The sequence below is a fragment of the Aedes albopictus genome, chromosome 2 (assembly GCF_035046485.1).
Source record: "Aedes albopictus strain Foshan chromosome 2, AalbF5, whole genome shotgun sequence".
Classification (NCBI taxonomy): Eukaryota; Metazoa; Arthropoda; class Insecta; order Diptera; family Culicidae; genus Aedes; species Aedes albopictus.
In genome coordinates, this window is record NC_085137.1 from 423,880,667 (window position 1) to 423,902,157 (window position 21,491).

Here is a 21,491-nt window from a genome sequence, read left to right on the forward strand (position 1 = left end):
GAAACCGAAACCTTTTCTGCTGCGTTAGAGAGAGCTGCAAGCAGACAAGCAGCCATTCGATTAGCTGCTGACGGAGAGTGGCTGGCATGGTTTATAGCAGATGCGTGTAAATTTCCAGCAAATATGCTTCAAAACCTGTAAACAAGCCATCTGATCTGCATCGGGCTGCTCGGCTGACGTCAAATGCTCGTGATTTATAGCTGATTTTAATTTACGTGCTGTTTTATTTTCTCATTTTTTTTACTGTGTAGAGCCAACATTCTGATAACAGGGCTTGCCTTGAAAGTAGTGTTACAAGCACCGACGATACCATCGAGGTCATGAATAAATTCATCTATACATGCTTTTAGATGAGCTCCATGAGGGTTTTGGGAGCGTTTCACGGGGATTCAGAAACATACGTTTCAATACGTTTCAGGGCTGAAATTTCGTAGACTTCAATGGATTCAGAGGCTTTCAGGAGAAATTCAGAGGGGTTTAAGAACGTTTCCAGACATCTCAAGGGTATTGTAAGAGGCTTTTAGGGGTGTTCAGATGGATTTATGGGAATTTTAGGGGGCTTCAGAGTCTTTCAGAGGGAGTTTAGAGACGCTTCAAGGGATTTTAGCAGGGTTCTCAAGAGTTTTGGTTCCTGGTTGTTTACACAAGAAAGTTCTTTGTTATCCTTCCGGTATGGAGCTCATCACCGTGTAAGCATGAATTTAATTCATAATGCTCCAATAAATCACTAATTCTGCTTATAAATCCCATGACCTATATTTATGTAAGTTCTTGGGAATTCTTAGACAGTCATTGAACTCATGGCTAGACATTTTTTTCTTGCTCGACGGGAAAATTTAGCCGCTGCGTCCAATATGCTGAAATTTAGTGGCATAATCCTTATAATACAGTGAGAGATCACATGCTATGCATGTAGATTCATCAACTCTTGTTCAAGAAAGCTTTTGGAGGTCTTAAATAGTCCCAGTTTCCAAAAAAAACAGTTGATGTCTGGAACTGCCATGGAAAGAGAGTTAACAGGAACTAAGTAATAATGTGCTATCCCATACCTAAATATAAATGTTCATCTTAAAAAAGGCAGTCAATAACCCCATCACCAGAGCATTTTTCATTCCTTCCGATGGCAGAATACTCAACACCGGTATCAGTTGATCTTTTTATAAACATTTTCTGTCACTTCCACCATCAATTCTGTGGGCTTCCATTGGACTACGGACCGAATCCTACAAGCCATTCCTCCGTTTTATTGCCAATAAAAAGCCGTAAATATTTTAACCAGCCAATAATTCAACATTTCGACGAACCAAACCGGTGAGAGGCGCCGAATCGCTCGTTATACAAACGGTACGGCACCGGGACTGGGAACTGCCATGCCGACGAGTTGAATGCCACTTTGGATTGAAATACGACAGAGGCTGAAACCCTTTCCCCTGGGGGCGGGGGCTTTGTCCTCGCTGCGCCGTTTCGGGTGCACAGGAAAAATAAATACATAGAGGAAAACAATCTAAATAACTTTTCTGTCAGATCAGTTTCCCATTTCCCCAGTCATGGGTAACGAAGGAGTACGGGAGCGCAAAATGGTTTTTGATAAAAAAAAAAAACTTTGTTGTCCTGGAAGAACCGCGGGGGATGGCATGGCACCATCGTCCGAGGTAAGTGATGCGCTTTGGGGGGAATCCGACCAGAATTGTATAACAAGATATTAACACAATTTTGGTAAGGAATTTTTCCGTGCAGATCAATATTCTAAATAGATTAAAAATGAAATTTCTAGACTTCCAGATTAGCATCTCACTTTACATATGGAAGATATAAAATCTCCAATTACGCCAAGTGGAATTTAACAATCTATTAGACGAAATTTAGATATTTACATCTGCTCGGGAAACCCCAAACTAGCACATACGTGTCTCTCAGGAGATTCTCCTGTATGTAGGTGCCACTACCGACATCGCGACGTTGGAACAATGGGAACCATTCCGAGAGCCATTTATTCTCGTGACAATTTCAGGACGTCTTTTTAGTGGAAAATCCTCCGAAATAATATATGAAACAAAAAAAACGCGTATATCACCCGGGGATGGTCTCGGATCTGTTCGACCATCTCGGTCAATGTGTAGTGTGGTGTGTGGAATGCCTGCCGTGATATTGTGTGGGTGTTATCACAGTATCGCAATATCGTTGTTGCTTTTATTTATGATTGGTTTTCTAATTGGAACTCGGAAACATGTTGTCAAACTGGAGTTTGGTCTTTTATTGCATTGAAGGTTGAGGGAGTCTAGCAGAATCCGATTGTAAAATAAATCGCCGAGTTCCTTTTCCGTGTTTCAGATTCATTAGTTACTCATCTATTTCTCACGACTTCAAAATTATTACAAAACAGCTAATGAGTTGTCAGTATACAACATCAAAGGGTTTGAGGTACGTACAAATATGTTTTATTACCCTTGGCTCTTGTAACACTACTTCCAAGGCGAACCATGTTACCATGAGGGCTGGCTCCAGAAACACTTCATCCACCTGGTATGCTTTATTCGCCAAATGCTGAACAGTCTCTGGAAATCTTCTTCTAAGTCGATCTGAAGTAATTCTCTATGGAGACTGTCAAAATTTTCACATTTAAAAAAATGTTCAACCAGGAGAAATCCCTGAGAGAATTAATTCTAGGAGGAATTGCCGAAAAAAACCTGTAGGTGTGCTCGAAGCAATTCCAGTAGGAATCCCCGAAGGAAGTCTGGAAGGAATCTCCGAAAAAATTACAGAAAAAAAAATCCTGCAGAAATCCTAGGAGGAACCACTGAAGAAATTCCAAGCAGCATCCTCAAAGGTTTTTCAAGAGGAAACCCCATAGGAAGTCAAAAGAAATCCCAGAAGAAACTCTAGGAATAATCCCCGAATTCTAGGAGGAACTTCCGAAGAAATTCTAGGAGGAATCACCGAATAAATTCAAGAAGGAAACCCCGAAGGAAATCCAGGTGGAATCCTCAAAGGATTTTCAGCGGGATCTCTCAAAGGGAATCTTTCCGGGTAGGGGCACGGATTTGCAAGAGGTACCCCCTAAAGAATTCTTGGAGGAAGTGCAGAAGAAAATCCTGAAGGAATGCTTGGAGAAACTTCATGAAGGATCTCTCAAGAATACCCTGGAGATATGCCTGATTATAATCCTAAGGAAATTATTGAAGGAACTCCTTTAAGATTCCCTGAAGGGACTCCTGTAGAAATTACTGAATGAGCTTTTGTAACAATCTCTGATGCAACTCCTGGTGGCACTCATGAGTCCTCCAGTAAAAATATTAATCTACAATCTGAAAGCACTCCAGGAGGGATCCATGGAAAAACAGCTAGAAGAATCCCTAAAGGAACTTCACGAGGAGTTCCCTAAGGATACCTGAAGAAATCTTAGAAGGAACTCTTGTATAGGAATATCTGAATAAACTTCTAGGGGAATCGCCCATATAACCGAGGCGGTAAACGCACGGGTATTCAGCATGACCATGCTGAGGGTGACGGGTTCGATTCCCGGTCGGTCCAGGATCTTTTCGTAAAGGAAATTTCCTTGACTTCCTTGGGCATAGAGTATCTTCGTGCCTGCCACACGATATACGCATGCATAATGGTCATTGGCAGAGGAAGCTCTCAGTTAATAACTGTGGAAGTGATCATAGAACACTAAGCTGAGAAGCAGGCTTTGTCCCAATGAGGACGTTACGCCAAGAAGAAGAAGAAGAAGGGAATCGCCGAATTTTTCTGGAGTTATCCTTGGGTCCTCAGATGAGATTATCTGAAGAAAATCCTTAAGAGATTTCTGAAGGAGCTTCCGTAGGAATTTCTGAAGCAATTCAGGAGGAATCTCTGAAGAAACATCTGCAAGAATCCTTGAAATTCCTGGAGGAAGTTCCATCAGATCTCCTGGATTAATTTCTGTAAGAACTCCTTAGGAATTTATAAAGGAACTTCGGAATGAATCCCTGCAGAAGCTCCTAGACAAATTTATGAAGCCTTTTGCAGGAATTTCTGAAGAAACTTCTTACGGAAATCTTGATGGATCTCCAGGAGGCATTTATGACACCACCTGAAAAAATCTCTGAAGAGACTTCTGGAAAGATACCTGATCGAATGTGTGTTGCAATAGCTTAGGGAACTTCTGAAGGAATTCCTAATTCACATCTGGAGGCATCTCTCCTGGAGCTATTGGGGAGATTCCTAAACAAACTCCTCAAGAGATCACCGAAGGAACTGCTGGAGCAATCCTTGAAAGAACCCTTGAAAGAATCTTCGAAAATTTGTCATGAGGCATCCCAAAGTATTTCTAAGAGGAATCCCGAAGGAATTTCTAGATGGATTCTTGAATAAATTCCAGGACACATGCTATTCCTGTGGTAATCCTTGATGAAAGTCTCGAATTGATCTCTGAAGGATCTCTTTGAGCGATCCCTACAGAATGTTGGGAGAAATCCCTTCTTGGAATTCTCGAGGAATTTCTGAAGAATCTCCTGGAGGAATCTCTAGGGAAACACCTGGTCTAGTTCTTACAGAAGCTCCTGTGGGAACTCCTAAAGAAACTTCAGAAGGAATTCCTGAACCTTAAAGTACTCTAAGACTAATCTTTAAAGGACCACCTATGGGAATCTCTGAAGGATCTTCTGGATGATTCTCTGATGTATCTTTAGGAGGCATCTCTAAATGCTTATGAATGGAACTGCTGGTGTTTTCCCTGAAGGTACACCTGTCATTTTTCTTTAGATTCCATCATTTATATCTCGTCAGAAGTTGCTTCAGAGATTCATCACGCATGCCTTCAGGATTAAGTTGTGGCTTATTTTAAAAAATCTCTCCGGGATATGATTCTCCAACTGGAAAGTGATCTTCTACTCAAAATAAGTGATCTATACAAAAATGAGCGATTTCCGTTGATATTTAGAGGTGGCGCAAAGGGTTCAAGTTAGGGGCCGTCCATTAATTACGTAAGGGTTTATAGGGGGAGGGGGGGTTTGAGAAATCTTACGCGCTATACAAAAATTTTTGGGTTCTCATACAAAAAATCTTACAAGGGGGGGAGGGGGTGCCGAAAAATGGCAAAAAATCCCTTACGTAATTAATGGACAGCCCCTTAAATGTTGCTAGAACAAACTTTAACTTTAAAAATTCCGAAATATGACATTTTTTTTAATATCTTAGAAACCAGTAGAGATATTGCAATTTTGAGCACAAATTTAGTTCAATTGGGCTCTAGAATCCCCGATTTAGCCTATAAAAATTATGTTTGAAAATTAAATTTGAAATGTTTTTTGAAGGTTTGTTCTAGCAAAAATTTCACTTTAACCCTCTGCGCCACCCCTAAATATAAACCGAAATCGCTCATTTTTGGACAGCCCACTTATTTCGACTAGTTGATCACTTTCCACTTAGGAAATCATATCCCGGAGAGATTTTTTAAAATTAGCCCCATCCTACTCCAGGATTTACAGATGAGAAACTCTTATGATAGTGATCGTCAGTATTTTTTATTTCAACTTAACTAAACTTAATTTTGTTTATGCACTGATCATCGGCGCGAAAAATGAAAACAGGCGGCGTGATCAACAGCGGCGTATGGCGCGCTGCCGATATCTCGGTCGGCGTCAGCGTGGGACAAAAAGTGTCGGCAGCGGCAGCGTGGCTCTACGCTTTTAACGCATGAGGGATACATATGAAAATAAGTAGGTTCAAGGTTTTTAGTGATTTTAGCGGAAATTTTCAAATATTGCTGCCTTCATAAAAGATTCCCAACAGTTATTTTTAGCAGAAGTGGCAGGATATAGGATAACACAGAATGCTGTGATTGTTCTACGAAAAGCGAGATAACAACAGGCTGGGTGGTCGCGAGACAGAGATAGTTTGAGAAACGATTCTGTACCCGGGTAGACGTGAATATCATGATCATATCTGAAAACGATCAAATTTTCATGTCATGTCTTAGTATGATATTTTTGAGATATTCAAAAAGTTGCCAAATATCTGATCAATATCTCATCGCGATATGATTTCAAAATAAGTACTTAACTTGATCTTCGGAAAGCCTTGTGCAACCCGCTGTATAAATGTCGAAATTTCCTAATATTGTGCATGAAAACTAGCTTTCGTGTATATTTTTATTATGCGCCGTCCCAAAATTATGTGACACTTCAGGGGAATAGGGAATACAGTCTAGCGTTACGACCCATACAAACAAGTGGGGGTTATTAATAAAACGCATTCTGGATGCCCCCAGATCCTAATGAACCAAGCACTGCCAGCCACCGAGTTCAAAATGCTTAAATTTTCAACTGCTTGACCAATTTCAAATCTTTTAGTGTACTTTTCCATAAATTTCTGTTGCCTAAACTGTCCATTGAAAACTTGTTTCAACATAGAAAAATACGTATTTTCCGAGAAAAAATAAGAATTTCGGCAAAGCATTGATTGCTTTCATGCATGAGTTTGGTCTCAAATAAAAAATAATATTTTAAATAATAATATTAAACTTGAACCTCAATTACTAGAATTAGAATACTCCAATTCTGAATTATAAAAATTATGCTAAGTACTGAATTTTGGAAAAAAAAATCTGCCAGAAAACTGTTCTAAAATTTAATTTTACATAAAAAAGCATGTTGTGGCAATTTTTGGGTAAAAGTGTGATGTAAATGATTATTTTAACAAAGTGTTTGATATGGACATATTAATGCAATATAAATATAAAGCATGCATAATGATTTGAAACTGATTAAGCTGTTAAAAATATATCGGGTCATAAAATTGTTTTTTTTTTTATATAAAAAAAAACAGGGAAATATAAAGAAATCTAAAAAAGTTAACATGTCGTGTGATTAAGCGTGAAAATAATGTATTACACAAGGATGTTTTCGATCACTTGACAATCGTTTGACTCATTTGTCCATAACTCAGTTCAGAAGCCCTATATTGGAATGTTGTATTCGGCAAAGTTGTAGATTTTTGTTTTTCTTACAATTATCACCATGGACGCCATATTCTAACTCTAATATTTACGTCGTAAAAGTGTTAGTACCAGCTACTCATACTAAACGATGGAATTTTTCGATCGTTTAGTATAAGTAGGTGGTACTAGCGCTCTAGCACCGTATATATATAAGTTAGAATATAGGGTCCTTAGTGATAATTGTAGGAAAACACAAATCCACAACTTTGCCGAATATCACATTTCAATATTAGGTTTCTGAACTGAGTTATGGACAAATGAGTCAAACGATTGCCAGGTGATCGAAAACATCCCTGATTACAAGTTTACTCAAGAATGAAAGAGAAACATAAAAAAAGAGTTTATATTCGGATGAAAATTGAAAAAGTTCCTTTGCGGCATTTGCCCCACCTCTTAGTCTCAATCAGGAATGAAATATATACAGATTTATCTGTATTATACAGATTGTTGTGCATCCGTACAGATTTCGTTTAATATGAGGTACAGATTTTTTTAGCTTACCTTACCGGTCAGGCTAAGGCCGGGGTGGCCTCTGCTGTACATAGTAGCCGCCTCCATTCCACTCGGTCCATGGCTGTTTGTCTCCAGTTCCGCACTCTGCGTAGGGTCCGCAGATCGTCCTCTACTTGGTCGACCCACCTAGCTCGCTGCGCTCCACGTCTTCTTGTACCGGTCGGATGACTCTCGAGAACCATTTTAGTCGGGTTGCTATCCGACATCCTGATGACGTGACCCGCCCACCGTAGCCTCCCGATTTTCGCGGTATGGACGATGGTTGGTTCTCCCAGCAGCTTATGCAGCTCGTGGTTCATTCGCCTTCTCCACGTCCCGTCTTCCATCTGCACTCCGCCGTAGATGGTACGCAACACCTTCCGTTCGAAAACTCCAAGGGCGCGTTGGTCCTCTGCACGTAGGGTCCATGTTTCGTGCCCATAGAGGACGACCGGTCTAATCAACGTTTTGTAGATGGTTAACTTCGTATTACGGCGAACTTTATTCGATCGTAGAGTTCTGCGGAGTCCAAAGTAGGCACGATTTCCTGCCACAATGCGCCTCTGAATTTCTCTGCTGGTGTCGTTGTCGTCGGTCACCAGTGAGCCCAAGTACACGAATTCTTCAACCGCCTCGATTTCATCACCGTCGATATGAATTCGGGGTGGCGGGCGCGGTGATTCCTCCCTGGAGCCCTTTGCCATCATGTACTTTGTCTTCGACACATTAATGACTAATCCGATTCGCCTGGCTTCACTCTTTACTCGGATGTACGTTTCCGCCATCGTCTCAAATTTACGAGCAATAATATCAATATCATCGGCGAAACCAAGCAGCTGAACGGACTTCGTGAAAATCGTCCCACTCGTGTTTATCCCCGCTCTTCGTATTACACCCTCCAAAGCAATGTTGAACAGCAAGCACGAAAGACCTTGCCGTAACCCTCTGCGAGATTCGAAGGGACTCGAGAGTGTCCCTGATACTCGAACTACGCACATCACTCGATCCATTGTCGCCTTGATCAACCGTATCAGTTTATCCGGGAATCCGTATTCGTGCATAATCTGCCATAGCTGTTCTCGATCGATTGTATCATACGCCGATTTGAAATCGATGAACAAGTGATGTGTGGGCACGTTGTATTCGCGGCATTTCTGCAACACCTGGCGGATGGCGAACATCTGGTCCGTTGTAGCGCGTTCACCCATGAATCCAGCCTGATATTGCCCCACGAACTCTCTTGCAATCGGTGATAGACGGCGGCATAAAATTTGAGAGAGTATCTTGTAGGCAGCGCTCAGTAGTGTGATCGCGCGGTAGTTCCCGCAATCCAACTTGTCGCCCTTTTTGTAGATGGGACAAACGATACCTTCCATCCATTCCTCCGGTAATACTTCCTCCTCCCAAATCTTGGTAATGACCCAGTGTAGTGCTCTCACCAGTGCTTCTCCACCGTATTTTAGAAGCTCGCTTGGTAGTTGATCTGCTCCAGCGGCTTTGTTGTTTTTCAACCGGCCAACCTCCTCCTCAATCTCTTGAAGGTCAGGGGCCGGAAGTCTTTCGTCCTGTGCACATACTCCTAGATCTGTTACCACGCCACCTTCGGTACTTGCAACGTCGCCATTGAGGTGCTCATCGTAATGCTGCCGCCACCTCTCGACCACCTCACGCTCGCTCGTGAGAATATTCCCGTGATTATCTCGGCACATGTCGGCTTGTGGCACAAAGCCTCTGCGCGAGCGGTTCAGCTTCTCGTAGAACTTTCGTGTGTCCTTAGCGCGGTACAGCTCTTCCATCGCTTCGCGATCTCGTTCTTCATGCTGGCGCTTCTTCATCCGGAAGACTGAGTTCTGCCTGTTCCGCGCCTGTTTGTAACGTGCCTCATTCGCTCTCGTACGGTGTTGCAGCATTCTCGCCCATGCTGCATTCTTCTCGTTTTTCAACTGTTCACATTCGCCGTCATACCAGTCGTTTCTGTGATTCGGAGTCGCGAAGCCTAGAGCTGCAACCGAGGTACTACCTATGGCGGATCGGATGTCCCTCCAGCCATCTTCAAGTGTAGCTGCGCCAAGCTGCTCTTCCGTTGGTAGGGCCACTGCTAACTGCTGCGCGTAGTCTTGAGCCACTTCTACGTTACGAAGTTGCTCGATGTTGAGCCGCGGCGTTCGACTTCGACGCGTGGTGATAACTGTCGAAAGTTTTGAGCGCATGCATACAGCGACTAAGTAGTGATCCGAATCTATATTCGCACTGCGGTATGTGCGGACGTTGGTTATATCTGAGAAGAATTTACCGTCGATTAGAACGTGGTCGATTTGGTTTTCTGTTTGATGGTCGGGTGATCTCCAGGTGGCTTTGTGGATATCTTTGCGGGGGAAGAAGGTGCTTCGGACTACCATACCACGGGAGGCTGCAAAGTTTACGCATCGCTGGCCGTTATCATTCGATACGGCGTGCAGGCTGTTTCGCCCGATTACCGGTCTGTACATTTCCTCCCTTCCTACCTGCGCGTTCATGTCGCCGACAACGATTTTCACGTCACGCGGCGAGCAACCATCGTATGTTTGCTCTAACTGCGCGTAGAACGCTTCTTTCTCGTCATCGGGTCTCCCTTCGTGTGGGCAGTGGACGTTGATGATGCTGTAGTTGAAGAAACGGCCCTTAACTCTCAACATGCACATCCTTGCGTTGATCGGCTGCCACCCGATCACACGTTGTCGCATCTTGCCCAACACTATAAATCCTGTTCCCAGTTCATTGGTGGTGCCACAGCTTTGGTAGAAGGTAGCCGCTCGATGCCCGCTTTTCCACACTTTCTGTCCAGTCCAACAAAGTTCCTGCAACGCCACGATGTCGAAGTTGCGGGGATGTAGTTCGTCGTAGATTATCCTGTCACATCCTGCGAAACCTAGTGACTTGCAATTCCATGTTCCAAGTTTCCAATCGTAGTCCTTATTTCGTCGCGTGGGTCTTTGCCGATTGTATCGAGTCGTGTTTTCTCCTATGTTATTCGCAATGGGGATTTTTACGGGTGGCTTATTGGGCCTACGCCAACACTCCTGTCTCGCCGGAGGGCCATCGTGCCAGTTCTGTTTAACGTCCCAACCAACACTGGGACGACCACGCTGATGGGGCTACCACCTTGGATCTAGCTGGGCGTGGTGCAGCGTTTCTTACTCAGCCGCTGGATGCCAGAACAGACGCTGTTTGAGCCGCACCTCCTTGGTGAACAGACACTCGGATCGTACCTCCTCAATCTAGCTGAAGTCAGAAGGACAACAGTGCCCAGGCTGCACTACCAGCTAAGCACACAACTCTTAGCTGGCGGTCTTTGTCATCGCTTGACCCGTGGAAGCATGAGGTAGGAACTTGTGAGGACCAGAGCAATATTGGACGCTCTCCTTATCGACTCACCGTTTTGCAGCCCAGGGGCTATTTTATTTTAGTATGAGATACAGATTTTTCACCCAAATTTTGTATGGGATACAAATTTTTGAAAAGTGCAATACAGATCTAAAAAAACATGTGGCATCCCTAGCTTATTATTTTTGACTCGCACTCGGAGGTTTTCTCTTTTTATGTGATTTGAATCAAGAAGAGTATACGAACTCCAGATCTTAGGGGCTGTCCACAAACCACGTGGTCATTTTTTTGGGACTTTGCAAACCCCCCCCGCGTGGTCATTTATCCATACAAATTGGCCGTCATTGGCCGAACCCCCCAACCCCCCCCCTCCTCCTCATGACCACGTGGTTTATGGACAGCCCCTTAAGGAGTTTATCGGAAATTAACTGTAACTGTTCAAAATACTGTTTCTCGAAGTATGGTTATTCTTTTAATTCCGGTTCTTCTATCAAATCTTGTCAATATACTTAGGTTCAGAACAGCCTGAAGGAATTTGGGAAATGTTAAGTATTATTGAAAATATTGTTCAATGAGAACACTACACAAAATAATAATCTGTACAAAATGCTATTTTTTTTTGAACGTTTCATTAATTTGTAGCGAAAAAAGCTGTACGGGGAGAAATCTGGAAAACATTAAATATTATCAGCAGTTGTGCACATAACATAAAACTTAATATCGACTTCTAAAATTCTTATTTTCGATAGGAAAACGCCCAACATTTAGAAAATTGTCTATCCCAAAGAAACACTTACTGTTTGGTTGAACTTTGACGGTTTGTTCTAAATATCTTCAGAGGTTATAAAATTCTGTTCTGATGGTACCAATTGTTTGATCGATTTGATGTGCTAACTTTTCATCGATTGGTTTTCGGCGAGAAATGATAAACTTTATGTTACCAGATTATCCAGACGTTTCGGTCGATTCTACTGGCCTTCGACCATCTTCTGCGTACTATAATATATATTAAACATTAAAAAAACAACACATAAAATCACTAATTAAAACTCTGCCAACCGTCTTTTCACAATGGGTTTTTTAAATGTTCAATATATATTGAAGTCCGCAGAAGATGGTCGAAGGCCAGTAGAATCGACCGAAACGTCCGGACAATCTGATAACATAAAGTTTATCATTACTCGCCGAAAACCAATCGATGAAAAGTTAGCGCAAAATTCTGTTCTATTGTTAAACTACCTCTTCAATAAATTTTAATACATGCCGAATTGAAAATAAAACGAATTTTGAACTTTATGCATTTTTTATTTGCGTAATCGTTGATTCGAGACGCATAAAAAAGTAAAAAACCAAATTAATCCACCTAGCGGTGATAGCGCCTTTCTCGTCGAACATGTTCTCACAATCTTTCCGGCAACGTAAGTCAAAGTGTTTCTGAATCCGAATATTTTTATACAAAAGCAAGCATTTTTTTTAGACATCTTTGAATTGACTTAAAACTTATTGATTGCACATAGTCCGACATTATGTTCAACGTATAAGCAGGGCTGAAAAATATCAGACTTCTCAGTTGACTGCTTGAGGACTTTGTTGAGCATCTTCACTAACACTGGAGGCTGATCAATATCAAGACGATACAAACAAGTTAAGCTATAACTCTTTACACAATCACAGATCACATTTTTTTTTCTGAACATTTGGGCTGTATCTTATTGACCGTTGAAAACAAGAGCGATAGGTAGTGAGTATAGTGCGACGTCTGTTTGTATGTGGGTTTAATTTGTAAGATTTTGTTCTCTTACACATACTTATCGCTTGCATTGGTTTTATTTACTTTCGTAGTTCCGGCGAAGCACCAAACGCTGGTTGTGCAACCCTACCAGGAGTCTGTAATGTGGTGTGAGCCTATTTTCTAGTTAACCGTTCCTCGGGTTATTCAAAAAGCCGTGATGTAATATGTTGCATGATACATTTGGTTACTTTCGATGCGGTACCGGAACAGGTTCCGGAGCACACCGGGTCTCCCAAATATAGTCTGAGGTAGGGATGTAGTACCGGTAGTACCGGTACAGAAAATACCGGTATTACCGACCAAATTTTGGTACCGAAATACCGGTACTGACTGAACCTTGGTACCGGTACTTTCGGTACCATGAAATCTCTTTCTCTCGAAGTGCTAAAATCCGGTCATTACCCGAGCAAAGGAGAATATCAAATTCATAAAAACAGAATCACATAGGGGAACGTGCATAAATTACGTCACGCTTTTAGGGGGGAGGGGGAGGGGGGTTCAGAAAAGTGTGACGACCCTTACAAAAATTTTAGAGGTCTCATACAAAAAGTGTGACATAAAGGGGAGGGGGGGGTTGAAAATGGACAATTTTTGCGTGACGTAATTTATGGACGTTCCCTAGTCTGTTTTTATATCAAAATGTGTTATTATGAACTTATCAAAGTATTACTTTTTTATAAAATGTTTTGTTGGGACTTATTTTGTTATGATAAAGTTATTGGGATTCATCCACTAAACAACATTTCAGTAATATACTTTGTTGTAGACCAAGTTTTGTTATTTTTCTACTATTGAAAATGTACAAATATGTGATGTAGTAAACACAACAATAACAAGTTTTCAAATTCACTGTGATTTTAATTGTTATTCAGTTGTTATTGAACATATTTTTTATTCCTGTTCGGGTTTGTCACTGCGACCAGTTTTTAGATCTATTGTGACATTACCCGTATCCTTAGTGTAGTGCATGTCGCATTACTCAATTGCCATTGAGGGGCAATAAAGTATCGATTCTGATACAGTTTTTGTTTTGTTTTCTTAGAAAACAAAACAAGAGTACTGATATTGGCCATGCATCGGAAACCTAGCATCAACCTTGTTTTACTACTAAATTCTCCCCAGTAGGAAGTTTAGGACCCGGGTTTTAACATTAGCAGCAATATCATTCCAATAATGGAACATGTGTTCAGTAATAAGGATTCTAGAATGTTCCTTGCGTACTAGCACTTTCCAGTCTTCGAAGAGTTAGTACATACATGGATCCCTAACCCAATTTGATTTCCTTTGCGTTGAGTTTAGCCTCAGATGGTGAGGTTTTTAACTATATGCAAAGTGAAGTTGGTTAACTCAGTTTTATTCAAAAACTGGAAGTCACCAAAACACCAGTAGTAAAGGACTAAATACTGTGATTCCTTGAATTACCAGAACACATATTCCAAAGTTGAAAAATATTATTGAACCTAACAAAAGATGTTATTAAATTAGTCTTCCAGGTACATTTTTTTTGTTATGATTTTTGTTACTTTGCCGCTTATGACAGACTAGTTTGTAACATAATAAGATACGGTAATAACATAAAAATTACTGATTCCATTACAGCAAGCATCAGCAAGGAAAATCCAGTTAAATCTTCTTCTGTCTTCACCTTGCAGCTATCTGTTTGATTTTGGTACATGTGCGGTTATTCCTGTTTCATTTTAGACTGACCAAGATACTGCCTGTGAATCTGCGCAGAAGCTAAAGAATAGCCCCAAAAACAGTTTCATTTTTTACTAAATTTTTGTCTATTTATATTTTGGTTTTTGTTAAATTTGGCATTTTCTGGTTAGCTTATATGACATCTGGCATCCTTGAAAACCGAAATTCACAAATACCTGGTAAATTGCCGATTTCCTGTGCGAAATAGATTATTCTTCATTTTAGTGAAAAAAAAATCCCAGTACCGGTATTTTACCGGTACTACCGGTACTGTGAGCTCCAGTACCGAAATACCGGTACTCACCAAAAGTGGTCGGTACTGCGACCCCTAGTCTGAGGCTATTTCATTGCTAATGTTCATTAGGTTACCCAAAAAAACACGATTTGATTTATCTCATGCATGGGTGGGTATAGATCACTTTTACATTTGACCACTTCCAGTGGGACACCCAGAACTGGTTTCGGGACACTACCGGTTGTCTAAAATATGGTCTGAGGCTATGTTCTTACGAATCGATAATCGTGTATTCAAAAAAGCTGCTATTTGATTTACTGTCAAACACTTATTTGTGCATTTCGCCAGTTCCGGCGAGACACTCGAAAGTGGTTCCGGTACACTACCGGTAGTCTTAAAGTTGCCTGAGTTCTTGCTGACCGTTCTGCGCGTCATCTAAAAAGCCGATATTTAAAGCGCGGTGTGCATGCGTTTGGTTCCGTTCTGCATTTGACCACTTCCGGCGGAGCACCTGGAATCGGTTTCGGCACAGTATTGGTTTTCCAAAGTGTGGTCTCTTGTTAACCGTTCATCAAGTTACCAAAACAGCTATTTATGGGGTTGGTTCTCCTTTACATTTGACCACTTTCCTTAATCGGTGAGGAATACTACCGGTTGTTCCAAATATGGCCGGAAACTTTTTTTTGCCAAATCAAGATACCTAAAAATCCGCGATTTGATTTGTCGCATGGGTTTGGTACACTTTTTTGTTTGGCCATTTCCGGCGGGACACCCGGAACCGGTTCCGGATCACTACCGGTTCAGATACATATGGTCTGGGAATATTTTCCTGCTGACTGTTCATCAGGATATCAAAAAAGCCACTATTTGATATGTCGCTTGTATGGGTTTGGTTAACTTTGAAACTTGGCCACCTCTGGCGGGACATCTGGAACCGGTTTCGGAACACTACTGGCTCCGATATGTTCTGAGAATGCTTTCCTGCATACTGTTCATCAGGTTATCGAAAAAGCCGCGGTTTGATATGTCACATGCATGGTTTTAGTTTAATTTTATATTTGGCCACATCCGGTGGGTAACCCGGAACCGGTTCCGGAACACAATCGGTTCAAATATGGTCTGAGAATATTTTCCTGCTTACCTTTCATCAGGATGTCAAAAAAGCCACTATTTGATATGTCGCATGCATGGGTTTGGTTAACTTTTATACTTGGCCACCTCCAGCGGGACATCTGGAACCGGTTCCGGAATACTACCGGTTCCGATATGGTCTGAGAATGTATTACTTCTTACTGTTTATCAGGGTATCAAAAAAGCTGCGGTTTGATATGCCGCATGCATGGGCTTAGTGCACTTTTATGTTTGGCCACTTCCGGTGGGACACCCGGAACCGGCTCCGGGACACTACCGGTTCAGATATGGTCTGAGACCATTTTTCTGCTTACCGTTCATCAAGTTATCGAAAATGCCGTAGTTTGATGTGTCGCATGGATGGGTTTGTAGCGTTTTCATATCTGGCACCTTCCTGGGGTATCGGTCCGGAACACCTAAATGGCCATAACTCCGGAACGGCTGGACCGATCCGAACTATTTTCAATAGGAAACAATGGGACCACATTCCGCGTCGAATGAATCATTGGTCATTAAAATCGGTTGAGGTTTAGTTCAAAAAAGTGATGTGACCTTTTTTGTACACAGACATACATACACACATACACACACACATACACACATACACATACATACACACATACAGACATTTGCTCAATTCGTCGAACTGAGTTGATTGGTATATGTGATTCGACCCTCCGAGCTTTCTATCAAAAAGTCGTTTTTGGAGTGAACATATAGCCTTTCCAGTACACTTAGTGTACGAGAAAGGCAAAAAGGCTTTTTCCATTTCCAAGAATTACACTAAAATGTGGAGGAAATTTTGCTTGTAAAACATAATTTTCCTTTATCATGAGCATTCTGTGAAAGAATGTATTTGCGCAAAAATAAGAAAAAAAAAAAACAATGCAATATTTTCTAAAGTTTTCGAAATTTTAAAGTTTTAGAAGGTGTCCAAAATTTTAAAAACGTATTTGCAATCTTTATGATAAAAGTCCAAGTTAAATGAGTGTTCTTATAAAATCATAAGTGCCTTTTTTCCAAAGGTTTTTACAGTATATCCATAAAGTTATGTTTATTTCGAATAGATTGTTTTTAATGCTGATGGGAACATTTAAAGTTAATTTCCGATACACTCCCTAACATCTTTTGAAAAATAAACCGCACCCTACTATTTTATTGTATAACGTTTGAAGCAATATCTGGTGTTATTTTTTTGTATTCATAGTTATAAAACTAATAATAATCAACCAGTAATAGTAACAATAATAATCAAGTAAATAAATTCAACCCTCCCAAAGTGTAAGGTTCTTCGCACCACGATGGAATAGTGCACGTTCATCGTGCCTGTCTGGATCATATTGACCCCAACATCCTACTAGGGTTCTGGAGCAATGGGGCACGTTCGGTGAGGCACCAGATAACTAGATTTCTAGTAATTTCTGCAATACAGTCACCCAAAATTTTGCTCAAACAATATTAAATTGTGCAAGGAATCATTATACCTACGATTTCTGCACTATTTCATTGAAGTTCTGCAAGGCTTCGTTTCTAAACGAAGATTTTATCATCTTACTATACAAAAAATCAGCTCATTACTACAAATATCGATGATTAAGTCATTCTTATAAACATATTTTCTGAGATTCTGGACATCATTAAACACCGTTTGAAAAAAAATGTCTTAACTCTTGTGTTCCGGGTTACAACGATTTGGAAGTATATGTTTGCAGCTAAATGTTTGCAAGCTTTAAAATGAAGAAAAAATAATGAATCATTGCAAATTGAAATCCGAATATGTACGGAAATATGTGTCTGTATTTAGACCATAGAGATATGAAAACACATTTTTCAAACACGCTTCCTTTCAAAGGAAATATGAAACTCATTCCTGTACCCCTTCTACTACCAGCATGATTTCCCCCGAGCATATTAAAATGTGAATTCAATTTTCGTTCCGGTTATCGATCTGCAAAACAATTACATTTCCTGGATGCACTTTCCATTTCCTTCGGCTAGGAGAAAAAAACAAGCCAAGTACTATGGAAACTACGGCACACAGTTCCTTGAACAACGATAGCACCACCGACGACGACCCCAAAAAGCCAACCCAACACATAGTACAGTAGGTACCTACGAGAAGATAAGAAGTTCATTTCGACACAGAAAGCACAAGTTCTTGGAAGGACCCTCCCGCATAACGAACCCGAAACCCGGAAGCACACCGTGCTTGTGTTACTTGTGGCCAACGTTTAGGGAACAATGGTTCATAATAATAATGTCATCAAACTATTTCGCTTATATTTTCAAATGCAATACGATGCAATACGATCCCACGGTGGGCGATAAGCCCACTAACTAAACTGGTAGTTTGAAATGAATTAGGAAATGATGATAATATGTATTTCAATAATTTATTAAATAAATATTGTATAAGAGCACCTTCTATTCCACTTTACCCTACAATCACCTGCCCCAAAAGAGCAGAGCGGTTCACATAAATATTGTTTGTTAATTAAAATCTAGGATAGATAACTTACCACTAATTACATGTGCATACACACTGGATGATTTGGCCATATTCGGCACACACGTGTAGTTGCCGGTGTCACTCTGCACCGCACGTCTTATCTTTAACCTGGTTTTCGGTTGCAGCACCACCACACACAGGATCATCCCCCGAAGGACAGCAGGACGCCACCAGGCAGGCAGGATCCGGGGGGTGCCGTCGGTATTATTGTTATTATTATCATTATTTGCGTTTTCGTTGCAGACGCCAGTGCGGGTGGATTCCCGGATGCCACACGATGTAAGACAATGCCATTTCGGAAAATTATTGTAGTCCGGGTCCGGGCGGTTGGTGATGTATGATGGCACGAGGGGTGGAGCAAGAAAATGTAAGAAGAAATAGAAGAACATTAGAGAACGCGTCGTCGTCCTAGTCGGATGAGAACAATTTGAATGCGAAACCAAGTCAGGCGGCGGCGACGGGTGTTGAACACGCTTTACATACGAACGATGAGCAATTTTTGCAGTGCCCAGCAAATAACGGAAGAATGAAGTTTTCACTCGAATAGTGCTTTTTCCGGGAACCATGAAATCTTTTTGCCCAAAATCTTTTTAATGATTTATTTGTTTGTTGTGTTTAAACGGCTATCTCAGTCTTAATTTACTGACGATTTATCTTATTCTATCGGACATTTCGGCCATGGGTTTTGCCCTGTTTCAAGGGAAAAATTGTCTGTCGTCCTTGATCGCCGTTTCAACGCAATAATAATAAATTAACGTAGAGTTAACGTATACACTCCCAAACTAAATTTAAGGGTTGCCCTTTCAAAACCATGTTACAATTACTTATACACATTCGTCAGCACCCTAGCGAATGCTATCAGCTCAGAATAAAAAATTACCGATAAAGCCATAAGTGTTTAAATTTATTTTTCATTACACTTTTATTATGCATCCTTGATCCAATTGTTGAACACTGGCATCCCGACAAGAAGATTCTCACAAACATATAACATAACTATAACAAACCATGGTATGTATAATCCATTGTGACATTCTGATCGTTTGCCCAGCTATCTACCGGGTTGGATGACTGTCGCAAGAAAACTCACGAATCGAGGAAAAGGCGCTCTGGGTGTGAGCCTCGGCCCGGCGGGGTGGGAAGTAACAGCGAGAGAATTTTGCAAAACCTCGCTGCTACCGTCAGCCTTGATCCAACTCTTAGTGTGTTGCACGCTCCTTGTCCGATGGAAGAATGAATGAAAAGCGTTTTTTTTTACCGTTAAATGTTTATTTATTTCAATACAAATCGTGGGATTACAATAGATTTTACACGAGTGATCAGCCTTGGTTAGCTCTTCATCTCTGGTTTAGTTTAGAGTGTGGGTACAAAGTTGTATGTGTGTTGGTATTAACCTATGTAAATAGTTTTTGTAGTTGAGCAACGTGTTTCCTTCTTTTTTTTTAATTTGTTAATTTTCTATCCTACCTAATTGTAACCAGTTATGGTGGACCGGTGATCAAATCAAGCAGATCTACTGTCTCTAGCAGACATTTTCTATAACGAAAAGTCCGAGAGCGTAGATCTGCTCGATTTTGGACTTGCAGGTTTGCAGTCGAGCCATTAGTTGTTGGAACATGGGTACCAGTTGGGTTGCCGTGAAGAGGGTGCTTCCGTCGTCCACGGGAGTTGTTTCGTTCGCAGCCTGTTGCCGCAAACCGGGTGCAATTGTCGGCCATTGGGTTGATGTCGACTGTTGAGCTTGTGGTCCAGGTGCCGTGGTCCCGGAGGCCAACGGGCGTTGGGGTTGTAGTGGCGGGAAGTTCATTGTGTTGAGAGCCGGAGGAGCAGGACCCCTATTTGGCTGGTGTTTTGTCGATGCTCGCTTGCGAACGGCGAAGAATTCCGTACGCTTTGGGCAGTCCTTAGATTTAGCTTAGTGTTCGCCGTTGCAATTGGCGCATTTTGGTTGTTCCGCATTGCACCTTTCTGTTTGGTGGTAACCGCCGCAGTCCACGCAGCGTCTGGCTATCCGGCAGTTCTTGATGCCATGGCCGAACCGTTGGCATCGCATGCACTGGGTTACATCGCGGTGTACCGGCCGATACCGCTCCCAGCTGATTTGACAGTCGTCATAGGTCTTCACCTTTTGGAGTTCCTTTACCGTCGCGGATCCACGCTCGAGGTGTATGAGGAAAGGCTGATCTCGATACTTCCGCGTAGTATCGCGCCGGGTGATTTTATGAACTTCGAGGGGCTGCAAACCATTTTCCTCCAGGTCCTCTTTCAGTTTTTGGGGGTCCTGATCCTCAAGGCCACGAAGCACCACTTTCAATGGCCTTGTTGCGGGGTCGTCATGGGTATGATTGGTCATAGAAAATTTCGAAAAGCTGCTCGAACAGAACCCTCAAACTCGTTTTATGAGTGTGTACTACTGGTACATGACGCTGGAGGTAAGCCCATCTCCGGTTAACACCAATCGTGACAACTTCTCAAACTTCGACAGCTCCTCAGTTGATTTTGATCTCTATATGAAGGATGAGATCACCGGTATTCCGGAATCTTTTCGTTCCGTAGGTATTCCACAGATCTTTGCAAGTAAGTTCGGGCATGTCAGCGGGGACAGACAGTTCTTCACAGACGGTTCGAAAACCGATGACCAAAGTGGTTCCGGTGTTTACAACGAATTTCATAGCGCCACCTACATGCTTCAAAAGCCATGTTCGGTATACATTGCTGAGCTAGCGGCTATATACTACACCTTAGAGTACATTCGCACTCTTCCACCTGAGCACTACTTCATTTTTACCGACAGTCTAAGCTCTCTGGAGGCTGTTCGGTCAATGAAACCGATGAAGCACTCGGCTTACTTCCTGAATGGAATACGCCAAGTCTTGAGTGCTTTGTCCAAACGCTCATACATCATCACCATAGCTTGGGTCCCTTCACATTGCTCAATTCCGGGCAATGAGAAAGCGGACTCTCTGGCTAAGGTGGGCGCTAGCGGAGGCGATATTTACGAGCGTCAAATCGCCTTCGACGAATTTTTTGCATTGGTCCGTCAGGAGACCTTGATCAGCTGGCAATTACAAATGGAGAGATGGAGAGATGCGTAGATGGTTGCACTCCATCATTCCACAGGTGTCGAAGAAGCCATAGTTCAAAGGGTTGGATTTGAGCCGCGATTTCATTCGTGTAATGTCCCGAGCAGAAGAGAATATCAAATTCATAACAACAGAATCGCAAAGCCTGTTTTTATATCATAATTGATTATTATTAACTTATCGAAGTATTACTTTTTTATAACATGTTT

The 21,491-nt window shown here is 41.7% G+C and overlaps 1 protein-coding gene across 2 annotated transcripts in view; it reads right to left on the minus strand.

Moving 5' to 3' along the window:
• LOC109426679 (zwei Ig domain protein zig-8-like) overlaps positions 1-21,491 on the minus strand; it is a 362,720-nt gene that overhangs the window by 50,067 nt on the left and 291,162 nt on the right. For both annotated transcript variants that reach the window (XM_029869687.2, XM_062853565.1), the window contains exon 9: positions 18,210-18,307. In XM_029869687.2, coding sequence (XP_029725547.1) covers positions 18,210-18,307 — 98 coding nt within the window. The remainder of the gene's footprint in view (positions 1-18,209; positions 18,308-21,491) is intronic.